Source organism: Panthera onca, chromosome E1, assembly GCF_046562875.1.
Source record: "Panthera onca isolate mPanOnc1 chromosome E1, mPanOnc1 haplotype 2, whole genome shotgun sequence".
Classification (NCBI taxonomy): domain Eukaryota; kingdom Metazoa; phylum Chordata; class Mammalia; order Carnivora; family Felidae; genus Panthera; species Panthera onca.
In genome coordinates, this window is record NC_138352.1 from 35,043,492 (window position 1) to 35,064,449 (window position 20,958).

The 20,958-nt window shown below is 49.1% G+C and overlaps 1 protein-coding gene and 1 non-coding gene across 2 annotated transcripts; both read right to left on the reverse strand.

Moving 5' to 3' along the window:
* Nucleotides 1-3,236: 3,236 nt before the first annotated feature.
* TRNAQ-UUG (transfer RNA glutamine (anticodon UUG)) lies at nucleotides 3,237-3,321 on the reverse strand. The gene has a single exon. It is a non-coding gene; the product is annotated as a tRNA-Gln (tRNA).
* An 11,230-nt stretch (nucleotides 3,322-14,551) lies between these two features.
* Nucleotides 14,552-18,966, reverse strand: ERAL1 (Era like 12S mitochondrial rRNA chaperone 1). Its single transcript, XM_060646813.2, has 10 exons — nucleotides 18,658-18,966; nucleotides 17,228-17,355; nucleotides 17,045-17,122; nucleotides 16,605-16,651; nucleotides 16,390-16,451; nucleotides 16,108-16,220; nucleotides 15,768-16,016; nucleotides 15,475-15,624; nucleotides 15,274-15,354; nucleotides 14,552-15,159 (listed from the first exon to the last, which is right to left on the reverse strand). Exons 1-10 carry the CDS (start codon nucleotides 18,938-18,940, stop codon nucleotides 15,037-15,039), a joined length of 1,314 nt encoding a protein of 437 aa, XP_060502796.1. The 5' UTR covers nucleotides 18,941-18,966; the 3' UTR covers nucleotides 14,552-15,036.
* Between the last annotated feature and the right edge of the window lie 1,992 nt (nucleotides 18,967-20,958).

The window sequence follows — 20,958 nt, forward strand, 5'->3', positions numbered from 1 at the left end:
CGAGCCCCGCGTCGGGCTCTGGGCTGACAGCTCAGAGCCTGGAGCCTGCTTCCGATTCTGTGTCTCCCTCTCTCTCTGCCCCTCCCTCGTTCATGCTCTGTCTCTCTCTGTCTCAAAAATAAATAAACGTTAAAAAAAAAAAATTTTTTTTAATTGCATGGAGCTTAACAGACACACACACACAAGTGAGCACAGCTGAAACAGGAAATCTGAATAAAATGAGACGACTCTATCAATGTCAACATCCTATATTTGGCTGTGGTTATGATATTATACTGTAGTTTTTTGCAAATGTCACCATTGGAGAAACTGGCTAAGGAATCTCTCCATATTATTTCGTACAACTGCCTGCGAATCTACAGTTAGCTCAATAAAAATTTTCATGCACACACATGAAAACCCACTGAAAGATGGAGAAGGCAAGCCTCAGAATATAGGAAAATATATCTGCAATACATATATCTGGAAAGGAAAAAAAAAAAAACCTAGCATCCAGAATGTGTTTTACAAATCAATAAGGAAAAAGACAGATGACCAGGCAGAAAAACAGACAAATAATGGGCCCTGGCATACACAGAAGGGTCAATCGATGTATGGAAACACATGTGGCAGGGGTGCCTTGGTGGCTCATTCGGTTAAGTCTCCAACTCTTGGTTTCAGCTCAGGTCATGATCTCATGGTTCACGGGATCAAGCCCCGCATTGGCCTCTGTGCTGGCAGCACAGACTCTACTTGGGATTCTCTTTCTCCCTCTCTCTCTCTCTCTCTCTCTCTCTGCCCCACCCCTGCTTGTTCACTCTCTTCCTTTCTCTCAAAATAAATAAATAACCTTAAAAAAAAAAAAAAAAAAACTTGTGGCAGATCATACTTTGCAAAGATAGTGGCAACAGTTATCCATTCTACACGTTCCTCTTACTGTAACTTTTCACAGTCTTTCCAATTAGAAGTAGAGCCTATGCCCCCTTCCTTGAAGCTGAGTAAGTAGGCTTTTGTGACTATTTAGGTCAATAGAATATGACGGAAGTGAGACTATGTGACTTCCAGGGCTACATCACAAGAGACAATGTAGGTTCTGCTTTATTTGCTGGAATACTCAGTCTTTACAGTCACTGTGTAAGCCGTCTGTCCATTCTGAGGTGACAATGGTGTGAGGAAACCCAAGCAGACAGACCACACGGACAGGCCCTGAGCCACGTAAAGAGACAGATGCCTGGCCAGCCCCCAGCTGCTCCAGGGCACATCTGCCTGCATCCACCTGAGAACGTCTAAACCAGTTCTGCCCAGCCAACTTCTTGAAACCCTGACCCTCAAACCTGAAACCGTGCGAGATAGTAAAAGGACTGTTCGTTGTTTAAGCGTCTACACGTGGGGATGATTTGTTACACAGCCATGGATAATGGGAATAGCAGCCTAACTCCATTAGGCTTCAGAGAAGTGCCAATTATTATATATATATTGGGGGCGGGGAGAGAGAGAGAGAGAATGTGAGCAGGGGAGAGGGGCAAAGGGAGAGAGAGAGAATCTTAAGCAGGCTCCAGGCTCAGCATGGAGCCCAACTCGGGGCTCGATCCCACAACCCTGGCATCATGACTTGAACGTCAAGAGTCAGACGCTCAACCGACCGAGCCACCCAGGCGCCCCAGGAAGTGAGAACTAAATCCAAAATGGAAAAAAAAAAAAAAAAGAGCTATCACTCCACACCCACCAGAATGACCAAAACGGAAAAGAGTGACAAGTAGGTGAGGGTGTGGATCAGTTAGAACTTTCATACACTGCCGGAAGAAATGTAGATGGAGAAACCACTTTGAAAATATATTTGAGAGAATCTACTACAGTTGAACATAAGCATATTTTCTGTTTTTTGTTTCTGTCTTTCAGGATTAAAAATGTTTTAAGTTTATTAATTTGAGAGAGAGAGAGAGAGAGAGAAAGCACGAGTGGGGGAGGGGCAGGGAGCGAGGGAGAGAGAGAGAATCCCAAGCGGGCTCCGCACTGTCAGCATGGAGCCTGATTCAGGACTCAAACCCCCAACCGTAAGATCATGACCTGAGCCGAAGTCAGACGCTTAACCACCTGAGTCACCCAGGTGCCCCAGGATTAAAATTTTATTCTTAAGAGAAAATATAAGCCAGGTTTCCTTAAGAAAACCTACAGAAAACTGTAAGCATTCTGAAAAAGTTACTTGGTCTCATTTGAATAGAAAGCTGATAGGACCAAACAGTGATTCTGAAAATATTCAAAATGCAGGAGGACAAAACACAGCCTCCTTCCTGCTAAATTAATCAGGTGAACTAAGTTTGCAGCAAAAGCAGTGCTCTCAGTTCAGGTGCTGAGTGAGCTCGGGGAGTGGGTCTGTGGCTCTGCACAGCAACAGAAGCTATCAGTGATTTGGAGCTCTATTTCTAACTTGCTTTTGGAAATATTTCCAAATGGGAACAATCGTTTCTTTTTTATTTTTTCAATGTTTATTTATTTTGAGGGGGGGGGAGGGGCAGAGAGAGAGAGAATCCCAAGCAGGCTCTATCCTCTCAGAGCGGAGCCCAGCTCAGGTCTCGATGTCACGAACTGTGAGGTCATGACCCGAGCCAAAATCAAGAGTTGACGCTTAGCTGATTGAGCTACCCAGGTGTCCCAGGAATAATCGTTTCTAAATATCAGTTTGCTGTCTCTAATCTTAACGAATGGAAGTATCTCATCACATCCCCATGAGGATATTGACAGCTTGCTTTGCCTTTATTTTTTTTAATTTTTTTTTTAACGTTTATTTTATTTTTGAGACAGAGAGAGACAGAGCATGAATGGGGGAGGGTCAGAGAGAGAGGGAGACACAGAATCTGAGACAGGCTCCAGGCTCTGAGCAGTCAGCACAGAGCCCGATGCGGGGCTCGAACTCACATACCGAGAGATCGTGACCTGAGCCAAAGTCAGACGCTTAACCAACTGAGCCACCCAGGCGCCCCTTGCTTTGCCTTTAAAATCAGAAGAGCTATTAATTAAAAGCTTATCTCCATGCCATTGTTTGGGGCGATATGCGGATATTAAATGAATAGTAGAAAAGGTCCCCATTCTACTTCACTCTTTTTTTTTTTTAAGTGAACTTGCTTTTTTTTAAATTTTTTTTTTTTTTAACATTTATTTATTTTTGAGACAGAGAGAGAGCATGAACAGGGGAGGGTCAGAGAAAGAGGGAGACACAGAATCTGAAACAGGCTCCAGGCTCTGAGCTGTCAGCACAGAGCCCGACGTGGGGCTCGAACCCACGGACCGTGAGATCATGACCTGAGCCAAAGTCAGACGCCCAACCGACTGAGCCACCCAGGCACCCCTCTACTTCACTCTTGAACCTTAATGAAACATAATGACAGAGGTAGGAAAGGAAACAATTTATATTTAACATTTTAGCATCATACATATAAAATGGGATACTGGTAGGGCGCCTGGGTGGCTCAGCAGGCTGAGCATCTGATTTCAGCTCAGATCATGATCTCACAGCTTGTGAGTTTGAGCTTCACGTCGGCCTCTGCTGACAGCTCAGAGCCTGGAGCCTGCTTTGGATTCTGTGTCTCCCTCTCTCTCTGCCCCTCCCCTGCTCATTCTCTCTCTCTCTCTCAAAAATACATAAACAATAAAAATGAAAAAAAAAAATGGGATGCTGGTAATTGAAAATGTTTTCTCTTTTTCTTTAATTAATTCCCATTCTGGGGTGAAAGGGAGAATGTTTAAAGGTGGACGATCATGGGTGCCTGGTTGGTTCAGTCGGTTGAGCATCCGACTTTGGCTCAGGTCATGATCTCGTGGTCTGTGAGTTCAAGCCCCGTGTCAGGCTCTGTGCTGACAGCTCAGAGCCCGGAGCCTGCTTTGGGTTGTGTGTCTCCCTCTCTCTCTGCCCTTCCTCTGCTCACACACTCTCTCTGTATCTCAAAAATAAATAAAAATGTTTAAAAAAAATTAAAAAATATATTGACACATGCAACACTTTGAATGAATCTCCCAAACAAAATAATGACCCAAAGAAGCCAGACAAAAGAGTGCATAGTTTACCATTCCATCATATAAAGTCCAAAAAAAGCAGGTAAAGCTAATCTATGACGTTAGAAGTTGGTATGGAAGTCCCGCTTGGACAGGAAAAAGGGAGTGGCTGAGAGGGGACACAGGAAGCTCCAGGGGGATATTCTGGTAGTGTGCTATTTCTTGTCCTGGGTGATTGTTACATGGGTGTGTTCACTTTGTGACAATTGCCTTACAAGTTGTACATGTTTTGAGTGCATGTTGTCCTTCAATAAAAAGTCAATTTAAAAAACTGCCTACTACCCCATGACCCAGCAATTGCACTACTAGGCATTTATCCAAGGGATACAGTTGTGCTGTTTTGAAGGGGCACATGCACCCCCATGTTTACAGCAGCACTATCAACAATAGCCACAGTATGGAAAGAGCCCAAATGTTGATCAAGGATGAATGGATAAAGAAGATGTGGTATGTATACACAATGGAATATTACTCGGCAATCAAAAAGGATGAAATCTTATCACTTGCAACTACATGGATGGAACTGGAGGGTATTATGCTAAGTGAAATTAGTCAGAGAAAGACAAAAATCATGTGACTTCACTCATGTGGAATTTAAGAGACAAAACAGGTGACCATATGGGAAGGAAAGCAAAAAGAATATAAAAACAGGGAGGGGGACAAAACATAAGAGACTCTTAAATACAGAGAACAAACTGAGGGTTGCTGGAGGGGGTGTGGGGATGGACTAAATGGATAAGGGGCATTAAGGAAGATACTTGTTGGGATGAGCACTGGGTGTTATACGTAGGGGATCAATCACTAGAATCTACTCCTGAAATCATTGTAGCACTATATGTTAACTAATTCGGGTATAAACTAAAAATAAATAAATATAAAAAAGAAAAGATAAGCAAACTGCCCAAACAAAAACAAACAGGGGCGCCTGGGTGGCTCAGTCGGTTAAGCGGCCGACTTCAGCTCAGGTCATGATCTCGCGGTCCGTGGGTTCGAGCCCCGCGTCGGGCTCTGTGCTGACAGCTCAGAGCCTGGAGCCTGTTTCAGATTCTGTGTCTCCCTCTCTCTCTGACCCTCCCCCATTCATGCTCTGTCTCTCTCTGTCTCAAAAATAAATAAACGTTAAAAAAAATTAAAAAAAAACCAAAAACAAACAAACAACAACAAAACCTCCTGGGGCACCTGGCTGGTTCAGTCCATTAAGCAGCTGACTCTTCTGATCTCAGGGTCATGATCTCAGGTCATGAGATCAAGCCTTGCTTTGGGCTCAATGCCGAGCATGGAGCCTGCTTAAGATTCTTTCTCTCTCCCTCTACACACCCCCTCAAATAAAGAAATTCTTTTAAAAACATAAATTAATTAATTAAAAATCTACTTGGGGCTCCTGGCTGGCTCAGTCAGAAGAGCATGAGACTTCTGATTTCAGGGTCATGAGTTTGAGCCCCATGTTCGGTGTAGAGATTACTAAAAAAGAATAAATAAACTTAAAACCAAAAAACCCCCACAAAAACACAAAAACCTCTAAGATTTGGGTTTTGTCTGGAAGAATGGACTTGTTATTTGCTGAAATGGGAAAAACAGTGGAAGGAGCAGATTCAAGATGGGATCGAGACTGCAGTGTGGGACTTGCTAAGTCTAGGGTGCCTGTTACAGAAACTGGCAAGTAGGAGATTCACTCTACAATTTAGTGTTTTGTGGTTTTTTTTAGTGTTTATTTATTTTTGAGAGTGAGAGAGAGACAGAGTGTGAGAGGGGGAGGGGCAGAGAGAGAGAGAGGGAGACACAGAATCGGAAGCAGGCTCCAGGCTCTGAGCTGTCAGCACAGAGCCCGACGTGGGGCTCGAACTCACGGACCACGAGATCACGACCTGAGCTGAAGACGGGCAACCAACCGACTGAGCCACCCAGGCGGCCCTAGTTTATTTTTTTTTTTAATTATTGTTTTAATGTTTATTTATCTTTGAGAGGGAACATGAGCCGGGGAGGGGTGGGGTGGAGAGGGACAGAGGATTCAAAGCAGGCTCTGCACTGACAGCGGCAAGCCCGACGCAGAGCTCGAACTCACAAAGCGCGAGATCATGACTTGAGCCAAAGTCAGACGGTCAACCAACTGAGCCACCCGGGTGCCCCTACAAGTTAGTTTAGGGACGAGGCTTGGCCTGGACTTATGGATGGCAGAGTCACCACTGTGTAGATGGTATGTAAAGCCTTGGGATGAGATGAGATCAGTGAAGGAGTGAGTGTAGGCAGCAGAGAGAAGAGGTTCAGGGATTGCACTTGGGGCCGTCTATGGTTGGGGTTGTCCCAAGGACTAAGTGACACAGCTCATGTTGGCATCAAGCATGTCACTTACAATGTCCTACCTAGTATTACTTGCTTGCAGCTGGCTTATAAAGCCCCCTCCTAGGCATTCCTTTTTCCTTGTTATTTTTTTCTTCTGATTTTAATATTATTTTCCAGTTGATCACTAAAATGATATGTATATATTTTACTTATTTAATCCCTGACTTAACCCTGTGAAAACAGCTACTACTGCTCTCTATTTTATCAAACGAGGAAACTGAGGAGCATGGGAGGGAAGGAATTTGCCCAAGTCACACAGTGTCTGTGCCAGAAGCAGGACTGGAAGCCAGACTCCCAGACTCCACACTCCTGCTCTTTTCATTCCTTGCCGCTGACCTTCAGGAAAGGGAGGCCTGGCTGGCTGCAGTAGGGCCTAACTAGGAGTTGATCCTGGCTAGCCCTAGTGTCAGGGACAGTGGCTGGCCTGAGGAGATGAACAGAGCGGCCTGGGGAAAGGCAGCCAGCAGGAAAACAGGCAGGGGCCTTGCTGAAAGGGGTTTGAAGGTTGCTGGAGAGGAGGAAGGGGCCGGGATGTAGGGGTGGAAGGAGAGGGGTGATGCATTCGCATCTGCCCTGAAGCCGGTGGACCCTAAGAGTGGAGCCAGGCCTCCATCCTCAGAGCCGGGAACCAGCCTTGGGAAGGGAGAGTAAAAAGTATAGGGCCTTTGGTGTAAGCCCTTAGAGACCTGCCCAGGCTGTCCCTCCTTACCTAAGGCTGCCACATACCCAGGATGGGCAGAAGAGGGCCCAGTATAGAGACTGGGCTCCTGGAGGACACAGGTGATGCTGTTCCCTATGCCCTTGTGCTCATGACTTCAGCCTTGGGAACCGGATACGGGGGCACAGGGCCCACCCCCTTCCCTGCTATTCCTAGTCCCTGGGCCTGAGGGCCCAGCACAGAGGGGGTTAAGGGCCCTGGAACCTTTGCCTGGATGAGGGGGCGGGGGGAGGGGGGCGTGGGGAACTGTCATGAGGAGCCTCGTCTGGCCTGATAATCCAGGCTGCCTATCTCTTCCACAGCAGCTGTGAGGCAGACAGGTTGTCCTGGTGGGGAGGGAGGGAAATAAGGGTCTGGCTGATGGCGGGAAGGATTTGAGGAGGGAGGGACATCCAGGCTCCCTGGTGATCTTTTCCCATCCAATAGCTACCTTCATGACTGTGCCTGCAGACTGGAGGTCGTGGCCCGAATCTGGACATGGGGGTTCCCACTGACCCAGAGAATAGGAAGTGGGAGCTGGTGAACAGACTTAGGGAGGTGTTGATTGGAAAGTTTCTATTTCTGACTCACTATGTGCTTGGGCAGGTGTGCAGGGGTGCAGTATCGTGTGCGTCCGTAGAGGTGTCTGAGTGAGCGCACGTGCCCACGGGTACATGCCCCTTTAAGGGGGCGGGCGAGTGGGGAAAGCTCACTGCAAAGCCAGAAGAGAAGGAACCTGGCATTTGTTGAGCCCCTGTTATATGTGAGCCAGGCTCTTCTTAGAAATTTTCACCTCTCCTGTCGCATTTCATCGACACAACAACGAGGAAAAGAAAACATTTTAAGCCCACTTATCTGATAAGGAATTCAAGGCTCCGAGAGCAGGGCAAGGGCCCAGGCACACCTAGCAGGTAGTGACGGGAGTCCAGGGTCTGACAAATCCAGAGCTAAGCTTTTCCCTTTTGGCTCTGAGCCCATCCTGGGCAGGTGGTCTGGAAGAAAAGCAACAGGTTCTCGCTCAAGCCAAGGATGATGTGTGATTTCAGGGCCTGTGAGCTCCACGCAAAGGCCTGGCTCACAAGCTGTAGGAGTCAGAAGAAAGAGGATTATTGCTGGGTTGGACCTGCCCAGGAAGAGGCTTACAAAGGGGTTGCACGTGGGGGGCCTGGCTGGTAGAGCACTAGAGCACGTGACTCTTGATCCTGGGGTGGTGAGTTCAAGCCCCACACTGGGTGTCGAGTTTATTTAAAAATAAGTTAGGGGCACCTGGGTGGCTCAGTCGGTTGAGCGTCCGACTTCAGCTCAGGTCACGATCTCGCGGTCCTTGAGTTCGAGCCCCGCGTCGGGCTCTGGGCTAATGGCTGATGGGGGGGTGGCTTCCTACACGTTCTTTCACTGCATCTTCCCAAGGATCTTGTGAGGTAGGGATTATTGTCATCCCCATTTTATTTTATTTTATTTTTAATGTTTATTTATTTTGGGGAGAGAGAGAAAGTGTGCGCCTGTGGGGGAGGGGCAGAGAGCGAGACCGATCTGAAGCAGGCTCTGCTCTGGCAGCAGAGAGGCTGATGCGGGGCTCAGATTCACGAACTGTGAGGTCACGACCGGAGCGGAAGTCGGATGCTTAACCGACTGAGCCACCCAGGCGCCCGGGTCATCCCCCATTTCAGAGATGAGGAGACCAAGACGTAGAGAGACGAAGCAAAATGCTCAGAAAGACATTACTGGTAAGTGGCAAAACTCAGGTCTGATTCCGTTGCCTTTGAAACTCAAAAAGGCCCCACAGACACACGCACAAAATCAACCTCATTTGTAGCAAGTTTGTGCACAGAGCGCAGAGTCTGGAGTCTAGAGAGTAGTTGTAGTCCTGCCTCATCTCCCAATTTACTGTATCACTCAGGCCTGGGCGGCTCAGTTGGTTAAGTGTCCGGCTCAGGTCATGATCCCAGGGTGGTGGGATCGAGCCCCTCATCTGGCTCTGTGCTGAGCATGGAGCCTGCTTAAGATTCTCTTTCTCTCCCTCTCTTTCCCTCTGCTCTTCTCCACTCCCTCACGCTCTAAAATAAAATAATACAAAATAAAATCTTAAAAACAAATAAAATTGGGGGCACCTGGGCGGCTCCGTCAGGTGAGAGTCTGACTTTGGTTCAGGTCATGATCTCACGGTTTTTGTGAGTTCAAGCCCCGCATAGAGGTCTCTGCTGTCAAAGCAGAGCCTGCTTCTGATCATCTGTCTCCCTCTCTCTCTGCCCCTCACCCATGTTGTCTCTCTCTCTCTCTCAAAAAATAAACGTTAAAAAAAATTTGGGTGCCTGGCTGGCTCAGTCGGTTAAGCATCCGACTCTTGATTTGGGCTCAGGTCATGATCTCACGGTTCCTGAGTTCGAGCCCTGCATCGGTCCCCTCGCTGATAGCGTGGAGCCTGCTTGGGATTCTCTCTCTCTGCACCTTCCCCTGCTCATGTTCTCTCCCTCTCTCAAAATAAATAAACTTGGGAAAAAAGTAATTTTACTAGCTGAATCTATTTTTTTAAGTATGCGTGCTGTGTATCTCTGTGTGTATATGTCTCTGTATATGTGGGCGTTACATACGTGTGCTGTGCACATGTGTGTCTGCGTGTCTGTGGGTTTCTGCTGCTGCCTTCCTGTTTTTCCTAGGGTCATGGGTTCCCAGATGCTGAGAGGTAGAGGAACCCTGAGGCTTTGGGGGTGATTTTCTCCCCTTCTCTGGGCCTCAGTTTCCTCTCCTACAGAAATGGATTACTTGAATTCCATGATTTCAAAGGATTCTTGCAGATCTGACCATCCTTAACTTTGTTATTCACCATATGGTCTAAGGACTTCATCCAGAGAAGGTCAGAATAAAAAAGGGCTTGACGCTACTGTGGCAGGGATTGGAATGAGACAGGAGAAGGCAAAGTTCCCAGACCAGTCCACATTGGCCTCAGGAAAGTCGTGCTTCTTGATCTGAAGCAAAAGCTCTTAGAATGCAAGACTACGTCCAAGGACCTGGATTGTGCCCTCCATCGCCATGCTGGCCAGGGAAGGGGAAGCGTCTCCATGTGACTTGCAGGAAGGAGGCAGAGGGATGGAAGGGCAGCTATCCAGGAGACAGCTCTGGGCGGGCAGTGTCCTCAGGTCCTACTGTGGTCCCTGCAGGCTCCTGATAAGCAGAGGCCTCCACCCTGATAGCCCGAGTCTGCTTATCAGGGTCCCCAGACTACCCCACCCAGGCTCAGACTGTGTTTCAGCCCACACCCTGATGACAGCACCCTCCACCCCAGCCAGGGCCACAGCCACAGGATCTCTGGTTGGCTGAGATATCTCTCTTTTCTACCTCCAGGACCCTGGTTTCTGCCCATGTTCACCCTTGGTCTTGGGACTAAGCAGGGACTAGGCAGAAGCCTAAGCAATGAGTGGCGTAAATCTTTGCCTTGGTGCGTGAAGCCTTATTGTCTGTGGGGTCTCCGAGTAGAGGTGGCGTGGCAGCAGGAGTCACAGGACAGGAAAGGGGGCAAGGAGCAGACATAGCGATAATTTCTCACCTGGACAGAGTGCCTGGGTTTGTAAAGGTTCTTCAGCTATATTTCTCAATTCTTACAACTCGGTGAGCTATGTGTTGCCACCAGAGTCCAGGGAAGTGGCACTCTGCCCCTAGTTACGCAGCTAGTGAGCGCGACAGAGGAAAGAAGGAGGGAAGGAACCGGACACTGGCTGCACAGGTGCTAGGTCAGATCTGGGAGTTTGAGATGAGCACTCACAGCATCCTTGTAACCACCATGTGAGATAGGTGTGGCCCGCTCCCACTTTACACATGTGGGAACTAAGCTGAGAGCACTCCGTCCAGAGTCACAGAGCTGGATGCAGTGGACTTGGGACTGTCACTCAGGGCCTGTTATTTCTTTTCAAGTTTATTTATTTGAGAGAGAGACAGAGACAGAGACTCCACTGTCAGCGTGGAGTCCAACTCGGTACTCAGACCCATGAACCGTGAGATTATGACCTGAGCCAAAGCCAAGAGCCAGATGCTTAACCGACTGAGCCACCCAGGCGCCCCTGGGCCTGTTATTTTTAAACCTGGGCTCTCTCAAGGGCCTCAAGCAGCTTTTAAGAATATTCTATGAGGGCCACCCGGCTGGCTCAGTCAGTAGTGTGTGTGACTTGTGATCTTGGGGTTGTAAGTTCGAGCCCCATGCTGGGTGTAGAAATTACTTAAAAATAATAAAATTGAAATTAAAAGTTAAAAAAGAATGTTCCACGAACTTTCGGATGTTCACCCACCCCTGCTGTTGCTCATCACTTGCGGCCTTCGGTGAGCCCCTGTGGGGAGGAGGTGAGATGGGAACTAGCTTCTTTGAGTCCCTCCTGGGGGCAGCACTAGCCTCATGCTAAGTGCTTTGCCAGCGGCTAGTCACCCAGCTCACAGCTCGGGACTGAGGACCGTGCTTATTGCTGTGGACAGAACACGAAGGGTCTGACAGAGAAGGCTCGCCTGGGAGTTACAGCTTTGTCTGCCGGTCTCCCCAGGCCAAAGTTTCTCTCCTCCCCCACATCACGCTGAGCTTAGCTCCATGTCAGACATTTGACACGCATGTTTATTTATTAGCCACTACTCCGTGGTGGAAATACGTTGGCGAACAAACCAGGCTCTCATGATTATTTGCTAAAGTGAATAATCACACAAATAAATGAGCCCATAACAGGGAGAGTTAACTAGCCAGGGAAGACTTCCCTGCAGAGGTGATACTTACATATGAAGAGGGAATAGGAGTTAGACAAGAAAGGAGGGAAGGTTATGCCAAACAGGGAAGAGCAGGGAGCCTGGCTGCCTCCATCGGTGGAGCAGGCAACTCTTGATTTTGGGGCTGTAAGTTCGAGTCCCATGGTAGGTATAGAGGTTACTTTAAAAAAAAAAAATATTGGGGCACCTGGGTGGCTCAGTCGGTTAAGTGTCTGACTCTTGACCTTGGCTCAGGTTAACATCTCACGGTTCGTGAGATCGAGCCCCATGTCGGGCTCCATGCTGATCGCATGGAGCCTGCTTGGGATTCTCTCTCTCTGCCCATCCCCCCCAAAGATAAACTTTAAAAAAATATTTTTGGGGGGAGAAAGAGAGAGTGAGAGAGAGTGCATGAGCAGGGGAGGGGCAGAGAGAGGGGGACAGAGGATAGGCAGCAGGGTCTGCACTGACAGACTGACAGCAGCAAGCCTGATGTGGGACTCAAACTCATGAACCGCAAGATCATGACTTGAGCAGAAGTTGGACGCTCAACCAACTGAGCTACCCAGGCACCCCTAAAAAATCTTTAAAAAAAAACCCAGAACAAAATAAAACAAAAAAACAGAGGGAAGAGCACGTGCCAACATTCTGTGACAGCAGGAAGCACGACACCTCCAAGGAACTAAAGGGTTTGGTCTCTCCTCCCATACCCCATCCTGGCCGCATCTGCCCCTGCAGAGGAGGGTATAACTACATCCCAGCATACAGACCAGACTGTCTAGGATGGGGGCTAGGGGGGAGCAGAGAAGCAGATATGTCCTCCAGTATGGGGTCTAAAATAACAGAGACCCTGCTTGAGGGAAGGGTCTACTCCAGGAGTCTCGCCTTCCCCAGAGGCGAGAGAACCGAATACTGCCAGGCTCTCACTGAGTCTTGAGCTCTCAACAGGCCCCTACCCATTCTCTCTCTTTTTGAAAAAAATTCTTGTAAGTTTATTATTAAAAAAATTTTTTTAATGTTTATTTATTTTTGTGGAAGAGAGAGAGACAGAGCACAAGCAGGGAAGGGGCAGAGAGGGAGACACAGAATCCGAAGCAGGCTCCAGGCTCTGAGCTGTCAGCACAGAGCTTGATATGGGGCTTGAACCCATGAACTGTGAGATCATGACTTGAGCTGAAGTTGGATGCTCAAACGACTGAACCACCCAGGCACCCCTAAGTTTATTGATTTTGAGAGAGACACAGTGAGTGGGGGAGGGGCAGAGAGAGAGAGTGGGACAGCAGATCTGAAGCAGGCTCTGAGATGACAGCAGAGAGCCAAACTCGGGGCTCGAACTTGAGAACTTCAAGATCGTGACCTGAGCCGAAGTTGGATGCTCAACCGACTGAACCACCCAGGTGCCCAGGCCTCTACCCATTCTCATGCTGGCTCTCAGAAGAGCTTGGAATTCACCTGCCCTCAAATCACCAGCAGAGCCCCACCCTGCCCCTTGCCCCCACACCCAGGAAAGCTTGCCATGGCGGAGGTGGGCAAGAGGTCTGACTGCCTAAGTCTAGTCTCCTTGGGCTCAACATAAATAAAGGCAGGGGCCCGGGAACTGAAATTTAAGCCAGAGCTTTTCCCAAGAATTCAGAGATCCAGCTGTCAGGACCCTCCCTGCTTTACAGAGGTTCAACTAACATTCCCACTACCACCACTGCTGCTGCCACTGTCATGGTCAACAACAGCCTCCACCAGGGATGGGGGGGGGTGGGGAGGTCTGTTCTCCCTCTGCCCAGGCCCAGCAGATAGATGACCAACTTCATTGGGGATAGGAGCGAAGCGCAGATCCTAACCTTAGCAAGGATACTAGAAAGGGCCTAATAGGGAGAGGGGATAGAGACCCTTGTTCCAAGGGGTCCAGCAGGGAAAGGGTTAAGAGGAGGGGCTCTCTAGAACCCGGGAAAGTGCCCCACCCAGGGGAGGGGCCAGTGGATTAAAAAGCAAGCAGTTTGCGTGGAGAGGCAAGGACAGGGCCTCCCTACCTCTAGAGGCCTCCACAGTCTGCAGTTCCAGCTCCAGGTAAGTGCCCTCTCCTGGGCCTGTCTGCTTGTTGGTGTGACCACAGGGAAGCTTCTGCCTCATTACATCATCTCTGGCTTATTTAATTCTGGTGCTGGGTCCCCGAGGAGATCTCAACAGACCTGAGCTTTACAGGGTTCTCCAGGCCAGTCCCCTTGCCTATGCAACTTGGGCCGCCCTTGACCACAGTATCAAGGGGTTGCTGGCTCAGGAGCTATGGACCAGGGAGGGGGAGATCTGGGTGTCTAGCACTGGCCTATCCTGCTCTGCCCTCGGCCCCTGGCTCTCCCTGCCACAGTCCCCTGTGCCTGCTGCAGGATCCTGGCTGGGATATCATCATATACTGTAAGTTTGCGATGAGATACTACAGTATAGATGATGTACTAGTCCGGGTACCCCCAGCTCTGGAGCCAGACGAGGAGGGCAGGGGATGCTGCAAACCCACGGGGCTCGCCGCTCAGCCTATCACAGCCTGCTGACCGCCAAGACACTTGGGAATGGCGAGGAAACCGTTACCATTACTGAGTTTAGTAATGGTAACGGTTCTCTTGCTGCACCCAGAAAACGTGCCAAGAAGAGAGCTCAGGACCCCGGAGTGGAACACTGGAAGGGAGGGAGACTCCAGCTCAGACAACGGGGTGGGGGTGAAGGAACGGGTTAAGTTTTCTCTTTCTTATTCTAAAGAAATAAAGATGAGAACCAGTATGCTTGTCTTTCAACTTTATTGGAATTCGAGACTAGGGGGAGGGATGGGGCGAGAGGCACTATCTCACTTAAGACCCATAAGTCCTTACACATGGTTTCAAGGTAGAGGAACTGAGGGGATAAGAAAAAAAAAAACAAAAAACAAAAAACAAAACCCCTCTCTGCTAACAAATGGCACCTGAGAGAGAAACTCTGGGTTCATTGCCAGCTGGAAGCAGTGTGGTATTGTTCCCACCAAGGAACCAACTTCTAGACCTAAGCAGCGGAGGCCCGAGGCAGAGGAACTACCTGAGAAATGAGCTAAGGTCGGTTCCTTCCTTCAATGGGAAAAATGGCCAGGCAGGGGCTGTGCAGACTCAAGCAAGGTCAAGTTAGTCAGGAAGTGTCCATGCCCCTTACCAGTCCCTGCAGGGTCTGAGCAGGAACCATTCTGATCAGTGGCTCCTGCCAGCAGCTTTGATGCCTTGGGAGAGGGAGCAGAGTGGTCACTTGAGAAGCTTCACAGAGAGGCGGAGCCGAACATCGCAGAGGAAGATGTCCATGAGGTCGCGGCCCACCTCCTGTGCAATCTGGGAGATCAAGTGCCCCTTTGGACCAATGAGGATCTTCTGAGGGAGGAGCAAAAGAGAGGGCCATGAGGCTGCTCTCGGGGCTCTAAGTGCTAGAGGAGAACCCCTGCTTAATAGACCCCTAGTCCCTTCTCCAAGCTTAATCCAGCTTACCACATGAGATTCTTTGGGCACCAGAAGCTTCTGTTCGATCACCAGCTCCCCGCTTGGCCCTTCCTCCCACACCACTGTCCTCTGCACAGGGAGATACCATGATTAGTCAGACAGGCCTATACCCCTATCTCTCTGGGCCCCAGATAGCCTATTCTGGGTATGTGGCTGAAGAGCCCCTAGACCCCTTCATTGTGCCTGCACCTGCTGCACATTGTAGGGTATCTCCTGGGGCAGGTGCTCTAGTAGCTTCTCTCGGATGGTGTTGGCACAGATCTCCTCAGGTGTCTGGCTGGTGAGGACTCCGCTGTGGAACTCCCAGGGTCCTGGCCGGGCCTGTGCCAGGAGGTACTGCTGTGGGTACAGAGAGGGTACGTGGGGCAGCTCAGTCCCAACCAAGACTTTCCTACCTACTCACTCTTACTTCCGGGAGGAACTGTGAGGCTTGTCTTCATATGTGGAAATCAAAGGACAGGCTATGGCCAAGGCCAACTGACCTTTAGTATTTTCACATCTTCCTGGCTTAGGGCAGACAACATGAAGATTTCCTGGAAGTGGGGCCAGCCAATCTTCTGAGGGCCTCCCACAGACTGTGTGTTTGGGCCCTTAGCTGCGGGGCCCGGGCGATGAGCGCCGGCCTGTGAGCGAACAGCCTCCCTCATCTTGAGCTTCTTGCCATTGACCACACCTTCAGTGAGGGCTGCTGTGAGCTCCAGGAGAATGGACTTCTGCTTCAGGCAATCTACCTGGGCATGGGGGATGGGCAGAGGGTGGGGAGGTAGTGAGATGGGCACCTGGGAAGAAAGTAGACCCCTCCTTCAGGTAGGTGGTGCTCACCTTGTTCATGACAAGGATGCTAGGGACTTGGGAGAACTGGGTCAGGCACTGGAGCACTTGGGGGCTGAGCTGGTTCCGAGTCCACTTGTCTGAGACGTCCACAAGAACCACAACTGGAAGTTGGCAGGGTGGGGAGGAGGACAAAGATATGACCACTCTTTCTTCACCCCCCAAAAAGATCCATGATATGGGCTCTGGCCAACCCCCATCCCCCAAACTACCAGGAATGAGAGAGGCCATGACCATGTAAATTGGGCTTCAGATTCCCATCATGAGTCTAACCCATATCAGCAGATTCCATGCTCTTCCACGGATCTTCCAACAAAGAAAGCTCCAGATGGTGCCTGAGGGACAAACATAGGTCAGGAAGGGTTTTATGACTGATGTACTCCTGAGGAGGAAGAGGGTATAAGGGGGTTTTCCAGTCCCTATGACAGAATCTCCCCGCCCTCTCCTCAACACCTTTCCCTCTACATACCCATTTCCACAGCTATTACCTTTTTTGTTTAACAGGGCTGATGAGACCAGGTGTGTCAAGTAGAATCTAAAATCAGGAAAGAGAGATGCCCAGCCCCCCAGATGGAACACTTATGACTGGTGAGCGAGAGAAAGGCCATCCTTGATGTCAGGAGCCTGCCCCCATTCTTGGCCAAGCTGACTTTAGATTTTCACCCTCCAGCTTTGTTGTTGTTCTAGATGGGATCCAAGAGAAAGATGATGACTGTGAATATGTAGATTAGAAAGGAGTGAAGAGGGAATGAGATCTTTCTGACTAGATGCCAGAGATGGAAGGTAGAGAGAGAACTGCATGAGGCCTAATGGCCCTTCCCTCAGAGAAATGAACCTAAACATCATTTTCTTCATGTCTAACTGTAAGGGGGACCCTCTTAGGTTCACCCTCTGTCCTATTTGCTGGACTCCCTTTGCAGGTACCCACCACCTGAGCTTCCTTTTCTGTGATGATCCCCAGAGCTTGGCAACGAGTGGTGTGCACCTTCTTGGACACAGGGAACACCTGCCAGAAACAAAGAAGTCCCAAGTGAAATCCCAGATTCCTCTAGAACAATCCATAAACAGAAAAGAAGTGAGAGATGAAAAGGGGGTTAAAGATTGAGCATACTTTTCGGCCCAGCAGCTGGTTGGAGAGTGTTGACTTCCCTGCATTCGGAGCACCCAGGAGGACCACTCGTAGGACCCGGGGGTTCTCGGGCATATCAGGACGATGGACCAAGAGGAGATCCTGTTCATCTGTGTGGGGGGGGTAGGAGGGGAGTGAGAGGTAATGCAATATGGATCCTGTCAGGTACTCAGTCCTACCCACCCACAGAGGAAGTAAGGAATATAAGATTAGTGTACCATGTTGAAGCTGAGACCTGGCTTTGAGATTTAGTTTGCCCGTTAATTTGTTTATGTAATTTTATTAAGTTCTCTAACTTCTCTAAGCCCCTTAGTTTTCTCACATGTAAAATGGAGATAATATTAAACAACACCTACTTTTATAACCTTCTTTTCATGGGGCACCTGGGTGGTTCAGTCAGTTAAGCGCCCGACTCTTGGTTTCAGCTCATGATCTCACAGTTCGTGAGTTCAAGCCCTGTCAGGCTCTACAGTGACAGTGCAAAGCCTGCTTGGGATTCTTTCTCTCTCCTTTCTCTGTCCTTCCCCTGCTTGCTCTCTCTCTCAAAATAAATAAACATTAGAAAAAAAAAAAAAAAAAACAACTTTGGGGCACCTGGGTGGCTGTCAGTTAAGCATCTGACTCTTGATTTTGGTTCAGGACATGATCTCACCGTTTGTGAGTTCAAGTCCAGCATCAGGCTCTGCACGGACGGCATGGAGCCTGCTTAGGTTTCTGTCTCCCTCTTTCTCAAAATAAATAGATAAACTTAAAAAAAAAATAACCTTCTTTTGGCAATTGTGTAAAAACAATCAGCACGATGCCTGGCACTTAATATTCAACTACTGTGTGGAACTGTACTGTAGTTGTGCCTGGTAAATCTATGTACATGTATGAAAGTACATCTAGATCAGATAAAGCGAGAAATCCCTCCAGCTCTGACAGTCTCACCTTATTAAGGGTGTTATGAAGGCTCTGCAAGCTTTCTCAGTATTTCTAAGTAGGAGTCCCTTATGCATTACAATTACCAGTTTTTGTATCCAGACTCCCCACCAGACTGTAGTCTATGCTACTTGAAGATCAGAGAGTGCTGTTTCCTGGGTATAACTCAGTCTCTTGACAAGTAGATGGGCACTAATCGGATCGAGTTTGCTTCCCAAATCCGGGCAGAGAGCCACAATTGTGCTTTGCCCATGGCCCTGCAATCTCCTGCTTTTTGTAAGCGTCTCTGATTGTGATCCTCTGGCTCCAAAAATTTTAGAACCTGGTATTTCTCTCCTGTGAGATCCTTCACGGCTCGCCTCTCTTTGGGGACCTCGAGATCGTTTTCCATAATATAAGACCAAAGATGATATCCCCAGAGAGTTTCCCTGACCCGGAACTTTAAATGCTAAAACTGTGACAGTCCGGGACAAGCTATCTGGGCCCTTTACCTCTGTGTATGGACACGGCGGGAGGATGAGAAGTCAACGAACTGTCTGGCTGAGAGAGTCCGAGGAAGCGGTCCAAGGCTGAGCTCTGGCCATAACGGCGAGAGGCGGAGGCCAGACGGGGACCAGAGAAGGCGGCGCCCGCGAAACAAGACACGCACCTCCGCTGACAGTCCAAGAGCGAGGAGAGGCCGGTCACCCACCCCCTCGCGGCGTCTGGGCCCAACTGCCGGACCCCTAACACCGCCCGAAAGAACATAGCAGCGCGCCGCCCGGGAGCAACCATTACAGCCGCAAGGCACTCCGGGAACTGGCCAGAAACGCACCTAAGATTGAATAGAGCAGTGGAAAAGCGAGCACGAGAGAGCTAGATGGGCCCAGAGAGCGGAGACGCACGGGATGCTGGAGGTGGGATGAAGGAGAAACTGCTTTGGAGACTGACCGAGGCTAAGGAAAATCTGTATTTAGAATTTGTGTAAACATGATGATTGTTTTGGACTCCTATACACAGCCTGCTTTCTTCTTCTCCTGCCAAAGTTTTGTAAAAGGTTCTTCTAGCCCTGCCTCCTGGGCGACTACATCTCCCATGAGGCCTAGAGGCAGAAATCGTTCTCTTAGCGCAAAACTTATCGCGGCTGGAGAAACTGACGCATCTAAGGAGGAAAGGTCGTGGAAGCCCGAGCGGGTGCTGTTCCGCTGTCCCCCTAAGGGCCTTTTTAGTTTTCTCTAGCCTCAGGCTTGCAGGATCCTCTCCCAGTGCCACCCCTGGCTTGGTCTAGCGGTCGGCAGCGGCCTCCATTGCCACCCAAGGAGTAGTCAGTCCGTAGGTCTGTGTTTCCGAGGAGCAGCAGACGCGATTTCCCTTCTGTAAACCTCCATAACTATCTCATCTCAGAGACCATTCCTTTCTGGAGAAAAAACAGAGGGTCTGTAAAGGGAGAAGCTGCTCAGACACCTACAATTCCCCAGACTGACTCAGCGGCCTGCAAAACTTGGTATATCTTAGCTGTTTGTGGCCTTAAGCCTTATTCATCCTTTGAAGCCTCTGGATTAAACTCGAAATTGAAGAGAGAGAGAGAGAGAGAGAGAGAGAGAGAGAGAGAGAGAGATGTTGGCGGGGATTGGGGGAATGGGGATTTACTCAGCATATGCTATGTACAGGCCATGTCCAGGTGCTGGGGATACATGAATGAAGAAAATGGACAAAAGCTTCTTATCACAGGACTTGTGTCCTGGGGACTGTGGTGGGAGGGTGGTGAGGGAGAGAGAGAGAGACATTTGTTAGTGACCTGACAGGAACTGTTCAGTATCATAGTCTGGGTGAAAACCTAAATAGAGTGTATTTAAGAGAGAATGAGAGGTGGGGGCCCCTGGCTGGCTTAGTAAGTAGAGTGTGTGGCTCTTGGTATCGGGCTTGTGAGTTTGAACCCCAGGTTGGGTTGGGCCAGAGTTTTATTTATTTTTTTAATGTTTATTTATTTACTATTTTTGAGAGAGAGAGAGTGTGTGAGCAAGAGTGGGGGAAGGGTAAAGAGGGGTGGGGAGCGAGAATCCTAAGCAGGCTCCATGTTGTCCGTGCAGAGCCTGATGCGGTGCTCGAACTCACAAATTGTGAGATCATGACCTAAGCTGAAATCAAGCTTCCCGATGGTTAATGGATGCTTAACTGACTGAGCCACCCAGGCACCCCAGGCTGTAGAGCTTTAAAAAAAAAGATATAAAATCTTTCTGGGGGAGCAGAGCAAAAGGGAATGGTAATAGAAAGGGGGGAGAGAGAAGTGAAGTTAAAGGCTTTTCTTTTTTTTTTAAACAATTTTTTTTTTTTAACATTTGTTCATTTTTGAGAGACAGAGCATGAGCAGGGAGGGAGCAGAGAGAGAGGGAGACATAGAATCCGAAGCAGGCTCCAGGCTCTGAGCTGTCAGCACAGAGCCCAACTGCCTGCCTGCCTGCCTGCCCCTGCAGGGCTCGAATCCACAAACGGAATCCACAAACCGTGAGATCATGACCTGAGGGGAACTCAGATGCTTAACAGACTGAGCCACCCAGGCACCCCTAAGGCTTTTCTTTTTTAAGATCAGAGATTTTTTGTTTGCTCATGGCATTGACAAGGTAGAGAGGAGAAAATTGATGATATAAGACAGAAAGGAGAGGATTGTTGGGAGGATGGTGGAAACCAAATGACTGGGCTGCTCTTTTGGGAATGGCAGTGGAGTGTCCAGAGAAGCCCTGAGTGACACAGGATTGACAGAGACTGGGCAGCCAAAAGCACTGGTGGTTTGCAAATGGCGCCAGGCTCCAGCT

Coding starts and splice junctions, on each gene's coding strand:
- ERAL1 (XM_060646813.2), bottom strand. CDS start 18,940: ATGGTTGCTCCCGGGCGGCGCGCTGCTATGTTCTTTCGGGCGGTGTTA. Junction 16,652..17,044: donor CAGAAAAGGAAGCTCAGGTG/GTGGGTACCTGC, acceptor TCCTGATTTTAG/ATTCTACTTGACACACCTGG. Junction 16,017..16,107: donor GCATCCTTGTCATGAACAAG/GTGAGCACCACC, acceptor CCCCATGCCCAG/GTAGATTGCCTGAAGCAGAA.